We start from the raw sequence: 16,342 nt of genomic DNA on the forward strand, positions 1-16,342 counted from the left end.
AGTTCCGCATTATAAAATCTCTTCTCATTTCCCCTTGGTATGGGGAAAATGACTGGTCTGTCCAACTGTCCTTCCATCACTTCCCTGAACAATTCAGGTGATGGTATGGATTCACTTTCAACTTTGGTTCTAGCAAAAAACCTATCCTTGGGATCAGATGGTTCTAACTCAGATACCTCTGTCCTTGTGACCCTTCCCAGACCTGTTGCTATCTTAGCCTTCCCCAGCAGCATCTTAAACAGTTGGTGGTGGAATAGGCCTGTGAATGCTGGGGTCTCTGCTTCATTTACCTCTTCATCTGAAAAGGCTGACTCCCTGTGGTCATCCTCTCCTGACACAGAGGCCTCACTGCGGGTGTATGATCTACTGGAACTGTATCTCTGGGAGCCCAATTCCTCCCTTACTTCTCCTGCCAGAGTAGGATGTTGAGCTTCCTGCCTTCTCTCACTATGTATCAGGCTGGGTCTGTTACGCTGACCCTCCCTGATTTCTGGCATCATTTCTCTCACTATGGCCCTCACTTCCTCTCTCAGAAACTGTTCTCTGACTCCCACTACTGTGGGAGTAAAACTGGCCTCAGCTGTTAGCCTCCTTCTCTTGGGGGAGGGTTTCTGTTCCTCACTGCATTCTTGAGGGCTTCTTTGTCTTTCTGTTTCACACATCCTTTCTTCCACACAAAGAGCAGGCTGAAAAAATTGTTCTTCAGCACCCTCTAGTGTTACACTCTTTTCCTGGTGCTTCGCTGCCATTGGTCTGCCTGTCAGCGCGGGAATTTCCATTCTTCTCCGCCTCCTTTTCAGCCCTTGTGAAACATTTCTCAATGGCTCTTTGTCTCCTTGATGCCCCCCCCTCCCTCTTTCTGCTTTGGACACCCTGATGTGAGGCTTTTCTGAAGATCTCCCAGCCACTCTGAGTCCCTTTGAACTCTGTTCTTTGATTGGGCTGGGGGAAGGGGATCCCTGCTCCTCCAGACCTGCCTCCATTTCAGAAAAATCAGCCATACTATATCCCTTCGTTCCTCCAGGCAGCTTCGCCCTCGCTGGGGTTCAGCAAATGCGGTTGCTCTTTCTAACCACTTAAAAGTATACTCAGCCTAGACTGAGTATGGACTCTAGCCTCCCTTTCTCCTGGGCAGGCTTGTATGGCTGTCCTTGGAGCTCGCTCAGCCTTGACTGAGTCTGCTCCTATCTAAAGGAACGTTGGAGGCTTTGTGGGGGCTCCTGGCTGTTTAAGGGCTCCTTTGCCGCTCTATAGCTGATTGCCAGTCTTCCCCACTTTCTCTTCACCTAACGGCTATGGGATGACCAAAAGCTTGTTAACTAGCCTTCCCTTCTCTGCTAACCAATCGAGAGCCCGCCCGCTCTTACTGAGGCTGCTGCCACTTGCCTTTTAAGAGCCAAACAGCTGTTTGGCACTTTCCTGGCTTGGTACGGGATCCTGGCTCTCTCTGTTCACGTCTTCCGCCCTCTTCATTTACTATCAGTTTGTTGACTTTCACTAGCTCTTTCTCTTTTTTTCTTGAAAAATCCAAAGCATTATTACTATTTTTTTCTTTTTCTCCTTCTGAGCACTCTCTCCTCGTGTCCTCTTTGCATGAAGACAGTCAAAAACTGGGCATGGGCAGTGGAAAGGGGGCTGGACTAAACTTTGATCGACTCTGTCTTTAAGCAAGGAAACAGGAGACAGTCCACACTTTGGATTCTCCGACCCGTACAACTGATAACGTGATGTTTCTCTGTGTCATCTATGTATATATATATATATATGGGTATATGCATAACGATTACCTTTCTGAGAGCTGAATGTAATGAAATGTCATTTTAATGTATGCTGATTAGTCTACATGATAATAAAGATTCTCTTCTCTTCTATTCATTTGACCACAAATAATGGATCTAAACAGGTCCAAAATAATTTCCTATACTTGAAGAATATTTATTTGTATAAATAAATGCTTGTTTCAACTGCTTTATAAAATATCTCTTAATTGAAATAAATACATTTCAGTATTTTCAAGAAACAAGATACCGTGTTTCTCATAAAATATGGTGTTTTTTTTTAAGCCCCCCAAAAACAGCTAGAACGTCTTTTCGGGGGTGACTTAATTTCTTCCCCCACGTGCACCTCCACCTAGAGTGCCCCATGCGCACACACCTCTCCATGAGGAAGCTCCCCAAAGGTAGAATCACCAGCCGCTTCTATCGGCTGGTAGAAGCAGCCTCGGGGCGAGCACCCACGGACACTCACCTCGCCACGAAGCTGTTTCTATCAGCCGATGGAAGCTCCCCAAAGGCAGAGTCACCAGCCGCTTTGGGGTGAGGCGTGGCTGCCTGCACATGCATTCTCTTTGAGGCCGTTTCTATCGGCCAATGGAAGCTCCCAAAAGGCCAATAGAAACGGCTTCGTGGCGAGGGGAGTGCGCATGGGAGAGCGACTGCAAACTTTTTTTAGCAGAAGGGAAGCAAGCTGAGTTTCTCTCTCTCTCTCTCTCTCACACACACACACACACAAACATCAACCCTGCTAGCCCTCGTCCCTGCACCGGATCAGCCAAGCCCTTCTGGCGAGGGAAGGTCTCAGCATCTGCAGGGTTCCCACTGCTCTCTCCCCTTCCCAGGCCAGACCTTTTCTGGGCAACCTGTCAAAGTCGCAGGGCAGCCGACTTCCTTTGAGCTGCTGCCGTCGCTGGTTTGGGGAGCGGGGGGCACCAGGAGGAGGCAGCAGAGCTCGGCTACCCTTAGAAGGGAGATCGGGCGGGCTCCCGAGAGGAGACGCAGGAGCGGTCCTCATGGTAATGTGGCGGGAAAGCAGGGTGAGTGTGAAAGGGTGGCGCCATGGCACAGGAGGGCGGGAGGGAGCTGGAGCGAAGAAGGGCTGGGAAGAAGCTAAACCTTCCTTTCTATTGCTCTGGTGAGAGCAGAATATTTGCAGGGGCTGGTTGGAAAAGCCTAATGTTGGTATGAACCTTGAGTCGTGGAGGGGGAGTTGAACAGCGAAGGCACTCTGCACATGATCCGAGGCAATCCTGCCACAGCTCACGGGTGGAGCTGCTGACAGTTGGGGGAGTCTGAGAACTTCAGTGACGCCTCCTTTTCTCTCTCTCTCTGAGCGCCTGAAAGAGCGCCCATCATTAACCAATTAACCAACACCAGCCTCGGAATCCTTTATTTCGGCATAATTCGGGATGAGAGAGGAGCCATAAAACCAGGGACCTGGCGACGAGGTGCAGGTTTTGTTTTGTTTTTGATTGAGTTCAATCACGAGACATTTCTGGATTTCATCGGACGTCTGAGGCATTCAGAAGAACTTTTGAAAAACTTGCGGGTCTAACTTTGAGAAACAATGAGTTCGGTTCTCTCAAATGGTGGAGGTTAGGGATGGTCTTTGGAGACCTTTCCTTTAGCTGAGCAAGACCTGGGCGATTTTAGGCCAAAAGCTGCCCCGGAGAGATTGGGCGTTGGTTCTTACCTGATACGCCTCTTCTCGTGGAACTGCGTAGAGCATCCAGAGAGTGGGAGGTGCTTCAGTCCTTCCTTCTCACAGGCTGAGTTATAATTGAAGAACGCTCCTCCCTCCTCCACGTGGCTCCTCCATGCGTTCTCCCAGTTTCACGAAGACGAGAGGACAACCACAATCCTCTAACTGAACTAGTAAACAACTCAAGTATATACAATAACGATCATTGGCCGAAAAACAGAATTCCCTACCAGACGGACCAAGAAGGGTGGGGCTGGATGCTCTACGCAGTTCCACGAGAAGAGGCGTATCAGGTAAGAACCAACGCCCATTCTCCGTAGAACTGCTGCGAGCATCCAGAGAGTGGGACATACCAAAGCATGTTTGTCCTACGGGCGGGACTCCGTCTGGATCGGAATCTCCTTAGGATCCCCAACCACTTGCTGTAGGACTCGCCACAAAGGACGCTTCAGCCGAAGCGAAAGTGTCAATCTTATAGTGGCGTATGAAAGGTGACGGAGAGGCCCAAGTGGCCGCCCGGCAAATGTCAAGAAGCGAGGCTTGAGTAGCCCAAGCTATTGATGTAGCTGCGCTCCTTGTGGAATGAGCCGTTATCCCACTGGGGATTGGAAGAGCTTGAACTGAATAGGCCTTGGAAATGGTCGCCCTAATCCACCGGCCTACCGTGGATGGTGGTACCTTTTGACCCAGCGTTTTAGGCTGAAATGACAAAAACAGGGACTCCGATCTCCTGATGGATTGCGTCGACATATGTAAATACGCAACGCCCTTCGAACATCGAGGGTGTGCCATTGCCTCTCCCTATCATGCAGAGGCTTTGGACAAAAATTAGGTAGGACCAACTCCTGCGCCCTGTGAAAAGCAGAATTGATTTTTGGTAAAAAGGAGGGGTCTGGTCTCAAGACAACTCGATCAGAATGAAAAATGCACAAGTCCTTCCTCACGGATAGAGCTGCAATTTCAGATATCCTTCTAGCTGAGGTGATCGCTACAAGAAAGACCACCTTAAAGGTGAGAAACTGGAGTGGTACCTCCCTGAGAGGTTCAAAGGGAGGCCTAGTCAAGGCCAGGAGAACTTTGTTAAGGTCCCATGTTGGATATCTATGCACTACCGGCGGGCGCAAATTAGAAGCCCCTTTTAAAAAGGCCTTAATGCGAGGGTGGTGGGAAAGAGAGCTGAAGGAGCCGCCAGTCACCACCGTTGAGAGGGCCGCGACCTGTCTTCTCAACGTGTTGGGAGAGAGACCTTCATTTAGGCCATCCTGTAAAAAGGCTAGAATTTGTGCTATAGAAGGAGAGCGAGGATTGACAGAGGATTTTCGGCACCACTTACAGAAGCTGTTCCAAGTTGAATCATAAATTCGAGTAGTGGAAGGTCTCCTGGCAGCCAGAATGGTATCTATGACCTGGGTAGACAAGCCTTCTTCAATCATCGTTTCCCGCTCAACCTCCAGACGGCTAGCTGCAGCCACTGTGGTTCTGGATGAAGCAGAGGTCCCTGTGACAGGGAGATCTGGTCCAGCGGGATCCTCCACGGCGGAACCACCGATAGACCGTGAAGATCCGCAAACCACGGCCTCCTGGGCCAATATGGGGCCACTAGTAGGATCTCCGCCCTCTCGAACAGCAACTTCCGAATTACCCTGGGGATCAGCGGAAGCGGAGGGAAGGCGTACAGGAGGCCGGGAGGCCACGGGCAACGCAGGGCGTCGTGGTTCTCTGCCCCGTGGGAAGGGAACCGAGAGAAGAACCTTGGTGTCTGCGTGTTGAGCGGCGAGGCAAAGAGGTCTACCAGAGGAGACCCGAACCTGTCTGCTGCTTCCCTGAACAACCGCGGATGCAGGCGCCACTCTGCTGGGTCCAACGTGGCCCTGCTCAGCCAGTCTGCCTGGACGTTGGAGACCCCGGAAATGTGCTCTGCCCTGATGGAGGAAAGATGCGTCTCTGCCCACCGACATAGTCGTTCGGCTTCTCTCATGAGGATGATGGAGTGGGTGCCTCCCTGACGGTTGATATGGGCTTTGGTGGTGGTGTTGTCCGTAAGGACCAGAATGTGGTGCCTTCTCACCTGAGGAGCGAAAGCTCGCAGGGCTAGGTATACCGCATGAAGCTCCAACCAGTTGATGTTGTGTCGTCGTTCCGAAGGAGACCAAACTCCTGGGCTGACAGAGACTGCAGATGGGCCCCCCATCCGGAAAGGCTTGCGTCTGTCGTAAGAGTGACCCTTTGGGGCTCCTTGAATAGATGACCTCTGTTGGTAGAAGGTCGAGTCCACCAAAGAAGGGATGAGAGAACCCTTGGAGGTATCCTTACCACCCGACTTGATGTGCTCCTTCCCGAGCGCTGGTACGGCAGAAGGAACCACTGCAAGGATCTGGAATGCAAACGAGCCCATGGGATAATAGAAATGCAGGAAACAAGTTTCCCCAGAAGCTTGGATAAACTGAGCAAGGACGCTTTACCAGTTCGCCTGATAGTCCGGATAGCAGTATGAATACTATGAAGCCTCTCCTGGGAGAGGAAGACCTTACCCTTAACAGAGTCAATTACAGCTCCTAGGTGAGCTATGCGGGTGGAAGGGCTAAGTTGGCTCTTCTCCCAATTCACTAAAAACCCGTGATCTTGTAGCACTGAAAGGGTAACACTAGTATCCCTCTCGGCCTGCTGTCGGGAAGGGGATACGATAAGGATATCGCCGAGGTAACAATGGATGCGGATGGGAACCTGTCTAAGATGGGTCGCCAGAGCTGCCAGCACCTTCGTGAAAGACCTCGGGGCTGAAACAAGGCCGAAAGGGAGGGCCACATACTGGAAATGTTGGTTATTATAACAGAATCTCAAATACTTTGAGTATGAGGGATGAATGGGAATATGGAGGTATGCCTCCGACAGGTCAACTGACGTGAGCCAGTCCCCTTCCCTGATACCCTGTAAAATAGACTGTAGAGTCTGCATCTTGAACTTCTGGCGCCTGACAAAGCGATTAAGTCGCTTGAGATCTAAAATAGGTCTCCAACCCCTGAATGTTTAGGCACCAAGAACAAGAGAGAATAAAAACCTCTTCCTCGTTGAGAGGATGGGACAGGTTGGATGGCCCTAATGTCAGCCAGATGTTTAATGGTGGAATCCATAAGAGCCCGCTTTGTAGGATCCCTAGAGACAGGTGAAATCTTGAAATGTTCGGGGGAGAGGAATTGTAGAACGAGTCCAAACGCACTCGGAACTCCTCACCCAGGCATCCGGTGGACCTCTCCCAGAGGTCTGCAAATGCCTGAGACGACCGCCTATGGGGAGAAGGTCTGAGGCCCTATCTGGGCCGGGCGGGAGGCCCCAGTGACCGGAGCCTCTAAAGGGTCTCCTAAAGCTGCCTCCTCTTCGGCTCCTGTCTCCTGTATCACTTCGGTCGTGGTAGGATGACCGAAACGACGGGAACCCTGGAATCTAGGGGAGAATGACGACTGGTATGGGGGGCGAAAGGAGCCCCTCCGAAAGGGCTGGGACCCTCTAGACTCCTGCTCTGCAAAAGCGAAGGAAGAAACTTCTTCTTACTTCGAGTTTCCAAAAGCAAGGGTTCAAGGGCAGGCCCGAACAGCTTCCCTTCTGCCAAGGGGCTGAAGCCAACTTGGATTTATTTTTAACATCGGCCTGCCAATGCCGAAGCCAAAGTAATCTCCTAGCTGTAACATGGGAGGAGATGGCCCGTGAAGCGAACTTAACCGAATGAAAGGTGGCATCAGCCGCGAACTCCGCCGCTGCTGTGATTTTTGCAATATCCTGATGGGCCCTGGTATTAGTCGGGGGATATGCTGCTTGAGCTGCCTGAGCCACTTGATGGAGGAACGGGTGAAAAAGGAGGCGGCCGTGGCCGACCTGATGGCCCAGGCATCGGACTGGTGAGCTCGCCGAAGAGCCATCTCCGCCCGCTTGTCCTCTGGCTTCAGCGCCTCCAACGCATCCGTAGGGCTTGGAAGAGGAGGTCAGCCTCACAATTGGATCGTCTACCTCCGGGGTGTCTAACATAGAAGAGAATGCTGGGTCCAGATTAAACATCCTCTTATCCTGACTAGAGGGGCGGGTGTAGGACCCACCGAGGCCAACTGCCTCGCAACCAAGTCTGAGAAGATTGGGGGCCGGAATAACTTCTGCTTCCACAATCGGTTGCCTGAACATGAGGTCATCTGGATCCTCCGAAGTCGATGGCGGTGGATCAGAAGGAGATTGAGAGGCCAGGCCTGAGCTATTCTTAGCCTTAAATAATAAGGATTTAAATAACTGGGGTTTAAAGAGGCCCACAACCGTCGGTTGTTCGGGAGAAATGCCCTCGTCCTCTGACATTTCCCCTCCATAGGGTCCCCGAGAAGGAAATCAGAATACTGCGAGGACCCCCTCTCAGAGCCTTCCTCCTCCCCGAAGGGCTCAAAGCCCATTTCCTCCTGTTCCTGCGAGACCTCCTGAGGCTCCTCCCTCCTGGGGATGGGGCATCCGTATGAGAAGGTACCTGACCCTGCTGGGGCGCCTGCCCGGAGAGAGATCGACCAGATAAAGATTCAACGTCGGAAGTCCTCCTCGAGAACCAGGTCTGGATAGCTGCTGCATTCCATCAGCTATACCCTGACGGATAGCAAATTGCATCCATTCCCTGATACTATCAGGGATGATGGTTGACGGCGGCTCCTCAGGGCGAAGACCTGCAGCGGTTGGCGTGAAGGTCGCCTCTGAGTACGGGATGGCTGGCGGCCCGGTGGATGTACTGCACCTGGAGGGGGAAGAACGACTCGGCAGGGGAGGGGGATGGGCAGAGGTAGAAGGTGGGGTAGTTATAGTGTGCAGTTCTTTAGATCGCTTACTGAACTCCTTTTCCAGAGCTTTGTGACGCCTTAAGGCGTCCTTGAGAAGCACTGGAGGAGTCCTTGTCCCTCTTACGAAGATAGTGCGTCTTCGATTTGGCCTTCAGGGAAGAGCCAGTTGGATTGTTCTCTGCCATGGTATCAAGGAAAAAAACCTTACAACAAATATGGCGGTTGGCACGCCTAGGAGTTCGGCTTACAAACGCAAACCGGTTTTCTCAAAATCAGATCACGTCCCCCTTTGAATAAAAAATTTTTTTATTATTTTTTATTTTTTATTTTTTTTTTTTTTTTATTTATTTATTTATTTATTTATTTATTTATTTATTTATTTATTTGAATTTGTTTTTTAAAACACCAAGTACTAAAAAACACAAGGAGAAAACTATCCAAAAATATCTACACAAAAGCTTGCTGGAATATATTATAAAATAACTAATAATAATAATTTCTTTTCTCCTTTTTTTTTTTTTTTTTTTTAAGGGCGGGGCCCAAGGACAGGGCCAAATAGGCACAAGGAGAAAATAATAATAGAAACTATTAAATACAAATCCAAATGAGCCGAATGAACGCAGAGGCCAAAAAATAAGGGAAGCAAAATAAGTATAATAGGTAGGCCTCCTTAGGCAGCCTCCCAACACAATGGGAAGTACGTGCCCGCGCCTCTGAACAAGCTGATTGATACAGACAGAAAAAGCCAACAAGAAAAAACCTCTAAAGGAAAGACAGCAGGGCCGGAACCACAGTGTCCTCCAATAAAAAAAGGGGCTCCACGCGGCCTGACGGTCCCGCTTAGGGCCTCAATCCACACAGCTTAAATCCAAAAACAAAAATTACACACAGCCAGGAAAAAATATTATTTAAAATAAAACAAAATGGCGCCGGCCACGAGGCGGTTCCAAAATGGCCGCCCGGCACGACGCGAGGCAATCAGAGGCGCACCAGCCCTATTCGCTTACCAGGCAATCAGGAACAACGAAAAGCCAGGGCTGGGAGAGGAAGCGTTGCTTCCTCTAAAAGCGTTCTAGGGGGGGAATGATAATAGTGCAATAAATCAAGGCACGGAGACAAGCGGCTGGATAAAGGCACGCTCGGAAATGCAGAGAAAGGGAGGAGGGGGGGGGCGAAGTAAAGCTCCGAGCCCTTAAACCCCTTCCTACAGGCAAAAAACGCCTCACCAATTAAATTTAAGAGCACACTATCAACGCAGGGACAAGGAGGAAAGGAATAAAGGCAAACCTGAACACTTAGAAGCAAAAACTCTGAAAAACGGCCAAGGAACAAGAGATCGCTGCCTGCTTTCTCGAAGGCTGAGTGAAAACTGGGAGAACGCATGGAGGAGCCACGTGGAGGAGGGAGGAGCGTTCTTCAATTATAACTCAGCCTGTGAGAAGGAAGGACTGAAGCACCTCCCACTCTCTGGATGCTCGCAGCAGTTCTACGGAGAATGATCAGAGAATGGGCAGGAAAGCAAAACAAGAACACATTTGGGCCAAGGCCTTTTCTCCCATTCCCTCCGTCGCAATCTCACAATTTTTATCCAGACACAGATACGCATGTGCTTTCTCTCCTGCCCCACTGGTAGATTCAAAGACAACTAATGCGCGTTCCCCTCACCACAAGGCCGTTTCTATCGGCCAACTGAAGCTCCCCAAAGGCAGAGTCACCAGCTGCTTCCATCGGCCAATAGAAATGGCCTCATGGCGAGGGGAGTGTGCACAAGCACTCGCCCCGAGGCTGCTTCTACCAGCCAATAGAAGCAGCTGGTGACTCTGCCTTCGGGAAGCTTCTATCGGCTGATGTTCTATCGGTAGTAAATCAGTGTATTCTAGCCTAGGCTACCTGCATGGCGCTCCTAAAGGCAAGTTTTCTCCCCCCCTTCCCTTCCCCCAATTTCTCTTCACCTTGTGTAGTTCTAACGAACAATGTGAGAAATGGTGGGGAAACACATGGTTTAAATAGGCCTAAATTTTGGGGGCGGGGCTTAATTTCACCTCATGCCTAGAAATCATGCTGGGCCTTCCTATTGGTGGAGGCTGTATTGTTGGAGAAACACGGTATTTTTTCTTTAAAAAATTGTTATTGAAATATAGCACTGTCAAAAATTATAACCAACCTACAATAAAAGTATCGGATACATGCCAACTCCCCCAAATCCATAACTGACGCTTTACAAGAGCCAAACTTACTAGAAAAACTAAAGAGATATTGAATTCTTTTAAATGTTTTAAATATTCATTTCTAGGTGAAAAACAACAATCAAGCATATCAACTAATGTAAAATGTAAACTAGTCTTTAAACCAAGAAATTGTATTTAATATTCACATACTTCCAAAGTTCTATTAAATATGGATTAGTACATGTGATGAAAGGTTGTGAAACTGCATGGAAAGACTCATAGAATATATATAATTGATTGCCCTACATACAGCATGCTTCACACATTGCACTATATGAGCATTTATTTACCAATAACGTTTAAAATAAAATATTGTAGTCTTTGACTTACAAGAATTTACTGTATTTAGTGACCATTCAAAGTTACAACAGCTCTGAAAAAAGAGACATGAACATTTTTAAGTTAAATTGTTGCAACATCCATCCTCATGGTCATGTGATCAAAATTCAGTTGCTTCACAATAGGCATGTAATTATTATGGTTGCAGTGTCATGGGATCACCTTTTCTGATTTTCTGATGAAGTCAATGGAGAATCAAGATTCACTTAACAACTGTTGCTAACTTAACTCAGTGTAATGATTCATTTAACAACTGCAGCAAGATTGTTAAAATGAGGCAAAACTAACTTAATAACTGTTCCTTAGCAATGGAAATTTTGGGCTCAATTGTGGTCATGAAGGGAGGACTATGGATACAGTGACTGAAACCAACACCAAACAAAACTATTATAAAGCAGCATGTGCACACCCAATCAAAATGTAGTTCTCAACTTGAACCACTAATTGTATAGAATGTGCCCTCAATTGACCCATTGCACTGCTATCATTTACACAGGTGAGGAGCTAAAATAACAACTGTTCCTGCTAAAATTTGGCACTTCATCTCAACAATCATTCAGTGCAGTCCAAGAGATAGGGATCAAAGTCAACTTTGCAACTATTCCTTACATCAGCTGGAAAAGCTATTGACTTAGTTGCAAACAAAAATCTAAAATACCAGAATAGAATACCATCAAGTTAATTAAAAGTTAATAACTGAGTGTTTATTCCCAAAATGTTTGAGAATTTGATGGGTAGCATAAATAATAATATTGACCATAATTTTAAATTATTTTGAAGTGAATGGGGAAAAGAAGAGAGTTGCACTCGACTGTTGCAAAGAATTTGAAACAGGTACTTTGCAAAATACATTACTAAGAGCAAATAGCTTCTCCTTGAAGCATAAGGCTTCAGCGTCCTTTGGAAAATTGGCATGGCTGCTCTGAAAGCAGTCCATGGCTGTCTATTGCATTCATTTGTTGTTATAGCAGGAAGTGCTACCTAAATATGTAGAGAGGTACATGAAAATAAATGGAAGGAGTCTTCCAAGCAGCTACGCAAATCTTTAAAGGATGTAATGCCCTGAGTAAAAGTACTTTGCTTTGTTGAAATGTTTGGTAAAACAACTCTTTCAAAAGCTTTGCATAGCTGTACAGTCAAGTGCAACTCTCATCTTTTTTCTATTCACTTCAAAATAACTTAAGACGGTGGCCAATATTATTACTTGCCAAATTCTCAAACATTTTGGGTAGAAATATTCAATTATTAACTTTTAATTTATTGCTCCAGAAAAATGATTTTAAAGAAAAAACAGGGCTGCATAAAGTTGGTGTATTAACTTGCTTTAAAAGAATGGTTTTAATAATATCATTATCTACTTAAGTTATTACATTAAAATAAAAGCTTTCAGAAAGTATAATTTTAAAAGTATTAGTCAAACCAATGATTTATGATAACGAAAACATGAAAAAAATATGTCCATAGGTACAAGTATTGTAACATTTATTATTAAACACATTATTTTAAAAGATGTACATTGTGCTATAAAGAAAATACTTACCAAAGTAGTCAGCCTTGGGATATGCATCCATCTCCTGCTCCAGGCGCTGAGTAAGAACTTCTAATTTTAATTCAGCAGTAGAGGGCCCTTGGTCTTGCAGTGAAAAGAGCATCTGACAAGGTAATTTTATTTTTGCAGAACCAGATATTTCTTGGGGACCAGAATCATGCTGCTGAACAGTGATACTCTCCTTAAAAGGAGACTTGGGAACATCAGAAATCATTGTTACATGAGATGTTGCAGTGATAGAATTCTGCTCAAGACTCAGACCAGAACCAGCAGAATTAAGCCTGTGATTTTGACCATGAACTACAAAATGATCTGAAGTGTATGAATGAATATTGTGCCGCTGATAATCTGCACTTGAAGGAACTGGGGTACAAATTGAAGGTTGAATGCTATCACTGTACCTTGAGTAGTTATCACCACTGCTTCTATTTGGATAAAAATTACCAGGCCGATTTGAAAGAATCTGAGAAGAATGTATTGATGAAACAGAATATGATGAAGATTTCTGTTGTGAACATCTCATGGCTGATTCATCACTAACCCCAACTAAAGAAGATAAGGGGATACTATTATGAGAAAAAGATGGTCTCTGGCAAGCTAGGTTTTGGATACAGCTCTTACTAAGTCCTGAGCCTTCATTTCCACTTTCCTGATTTCCATGCCCACTTTCTGATGATCTGTAAGGGCTTTGGGATTGTTGGCATAGATGAAGATCTGCACACGGTTTTGAAGGGCTTCTCTGCAATGATTCATCTTGGCTGTTTGACCATAAATGAGAGCCGATATTTGACTTCTGGCTGCAAAGCTTACCAGCACTTTTCCTCCTTTCTTGGACACCTGTTTGATTATCATCACTGCTCTGTTCATTCCATGATAGAGAAGGAAGAACTGCTTTAGAACCACTTGAGTTCATCTGATCTGGTTTGTGGCAATTTGGCCCTCCAGGAATTTCTAGGCTGTTGCTATATTCATAGTCATCTTGATATATTTTTGTTCGCTCTCCATCATTGTGACATAGAGGCTGGCTTGGAAAAACAAGCTGATGACCTGCACATACTACTGATGCTGCAACCAAAGGCTTAGCAACATTTTCTTGTGGATGCAATTTATTTGTTCCTGTGGTGTCTTTGACTACAGAATAACTTGGAAGCTGATCACCAAAATTAAATCCACCATTCAAATCCACTGAGGCTCCTTTCATCAATTCTTCTTGTTCTTGTTTCTGCAGGTGAATTTTAGCCATTTTTGTAGCAAAAACTCTTCTGGTTTCTTCAAATTCTGGGTTATTCCCAATAGCTTTGTCTACTCGAAAGAGACCATCTTTGGAAGCTTCATACATATTCAGGTCTTCTATAAATTTACTTGCCTCTAAACCAAGATCATATTTATCCATTTTTAAATGTTTGTTCCTTCAAACAATAGTAAAAAAACAAATGAGTCAATATTTTCAATATTAAAATTAATCTGTTATGTTAAACTCAACAAAACTCCATGGTTACTAAAATTCTTTGCTATTTCTTATGAAAAAAGTAGAGAGGGAAAACTTCACACTTCAAGTTTTTTTCAAAACAGCAGCAGATTATCCAGTGGAGCCTTTAATTCCTTGGTTACTCCCAAAGAAACTTCCAAGTTCTTTAAAGTTCTTCAGTTTGTGAACCAATCTATGGCTGCCAATTCTGCCTAGTATAATTTCAGCGAAACTAAAATTAAAAGAGATAAGATTAATTTAGCAATAAATGCAAGCTAACATGCACTCTTTGTCATCAGAAAAAGGAATACACCCTAATTTAATATTAACTTTCAGGCCAACGTTATCTCAGTTGAATTTTGTTTGGGGCAGCTCGAACATTTATAGGCTGAAAGAAAACATTTCTATTGTGACAGAATATACTGGAAAAGACTTCAATTCTGGGGGACAGAAAGACAAGTTTCAGAAAAAATAACCATTTAGTCAGAGGTGGAAGGAAGCCCGTTCAGATCTTTTCCTCAGCATAGAGGAAATGTTTGCTATTCACAAGTCTTGCCTTTCACCGCCCACCTTATACTTGAAAAAGTTATTTATCTTTTCTCTCCAAATCCTCTCCAGATTTCCTTTTTAACTTCCTCAAGACTGTATCCAATCATTGCTTAAAATGACCCTCCAAAACAAAAGGGAGACCTTGGCCTACGACAAGCAGCCCGAGTATAATGTTTGCTAATCCAACCAGATCTAGAATACAAACATTCGGATGATCACTGGTTGGCACTACAAAATTGGAGTTTTCTATATCCGTTTGCGGCCATTTAGAGGAAAACGTGGAGATTTTTGTAGCCCCAATCTTTGCAATTCCCGCGCTGCGGGGCTGAAAAGAACCCTCGGCCCACACGGTCTAACCCAGGACATTCCGCTGCTTACGAAAGAATGAAGCCAAATGCTCGTCGGCCCGGACGCGTCCTCTGAAAAAACAAGGCCGGCTTGTTCTCACAGACTCCATTGCAAGCATGCGCTTAGTCACAGATTTACTTAATCCAGTGCCAGCCCTACCTGCGGCTCTTGGGAAATGAATCGTTTGCTTTGCTTTCTCGACGTCGTGGCACTTTGAGGAGTGCGGTCGTACCGGGAGGTCACGCTTCGCTCAAAAAGCCCGTGGCGTGGCGGCTAGATGTTCACTCCGCCCCGCGGTCGGATTTGCTTTCTTCGCGCTTTCTCTAATCAAGCTTAAAACGCCGCCGCCTCTTCCTTTTCTTTCCACAATTCCTCTTCTTCCAATACCCGTAGGTTACCGGAGGAGGAGTTTGCAACGTGGTTGAGAGAGCAAGATGTGTTAGCTGGCAATGTAGATTGGGGAAGTGAGGGGCGGGGGGGATTTGCTCTTCTCTCTTTGCTGTGTCAGACGATCGTTAAACGCAAGAAGAACAGGCAGCAGACTGTTCCTGCTTGAGCCGAATGCTTCAGCGCCGAGCTGGAGTTCAATTCGGTAATTTCAAAGTTGTAGGATCTGTGATCCGGACAACATATTTAACATAATACAAATATAAGCAATAGAACATAATGACACTAGAATCTTAGATTTCAAAAGAGCTGATTTTAGTAAAACCAGAGAGAACTTGGGAAAGATTCCTTGGGTGAAAATCCTAAAGGGGAAAACAACTCAAGAACCTTGGAAAACTCTGAAAAATACGATCATAAAAGCCCAGACCAGCACAATACCACTGAGAAATAAAAATAAGAAATCCAATAAAGAACCAGCTAGGATGCACAAAGATCTTTATGAAAATTGAAAGACAAAAAGGATAAGTACAAAAAAATGGAAAGAGGGACACACAACTAAGGCAGAATATCAGAAGATAGCCAGAATCTGCAAAAACAAAGTCAGGAAAGCAAAGTCTCAGAATGAACAAAGACTTTCAAAAGTCAAAGATAATTTTAAAAAAAAGTTTTTTCCAACATATAAACAAGAAAAAAAATCAAGAAAACAGTTGGTCCAATAAGGAGAGAAGACGGTAAGGAAGTTACAGGCAACAGAGAGAAAGCAGAGCTGCTTAACTCATTCTTTGCATCAGTCTTCACACAGAAAAAACCTATAGCCCAACCTACCAAAAACATAGGTGTAAAAGAAAGAGTTAAAATAATAAGTTAAATTAATAAGTTAAAAAATTAATAAGTTAAAATAAGCAAAAAAATAGTAAGAGAACACCTATCTGATCTCGATGAACACAAATCACTGAGACCTGATGGATTAAATCCCAGAATTCTAAAGGAGCTGGCAGAGGTCATCTCAGAACCACTGCACCATATCTTTCAAAAATCCTGGAACACCGGGGAACTACCAGAGGACTGGAAAAGAGTTGATGCGGTTCCCATCTTCAAACAAGGAAAAAAAACAGATTCAGGGAACTATAAACCAGTGGTTCCCAAAGTGGGCAGTACCGACGGGGGTGCGGGGGGCGCTAAGGGGCAAGAGGCGGTG

General features: G+C 45.6%; 1 protein-coding gene across 7 annotated transcripts in view; it reads right to left on the minus strand.

The window, feature by feature from the left end:
* LIMD1 (LIM domain containing 1) overlaps positions 1 to 16,342 on the minus strand; it is an 87,935-nt gene that overhangs the window by 70,796 nt on the left and 797 nt on the right. For 2 of the 7 annotated variants that reach the window (XR_015745646.1, XM_026678484.2), the window contains exons 1-2: positions 14,917 to 16,246; positions 12,384 to 14,092 (exon numbers count right to left, since the gene is read on the minus strand). Coding sequence is in view for 6 of the 7 variants with exons in the window: in XM_026678484.2 (XP_026534269.1) it covers positions 12,384 to 13,785 (1,402 nt within the window). In the remaining variant the exon portion in view is untranslated. The other 5 variants (XM_087945563.1, XM_026678486.2, XM_087945560.1 and 2 more) reach the window with 5 other exon arrangements.

Source organism: Notechis scutatus, chromosome Z, assembly GCF_049901735.1.
Source record: "Notechis scutatus isolate UNSWTSFEM ecotype Mainland chromosome Z, rNotScu1.2, whole genome shotgun sequence".
Classification (NCBI taxonomy): Eukaryota; Metazoa; Chordata; class Lepidosauria; order Squamata; family Elapidae; genus Notechis; species Notechis scutatus.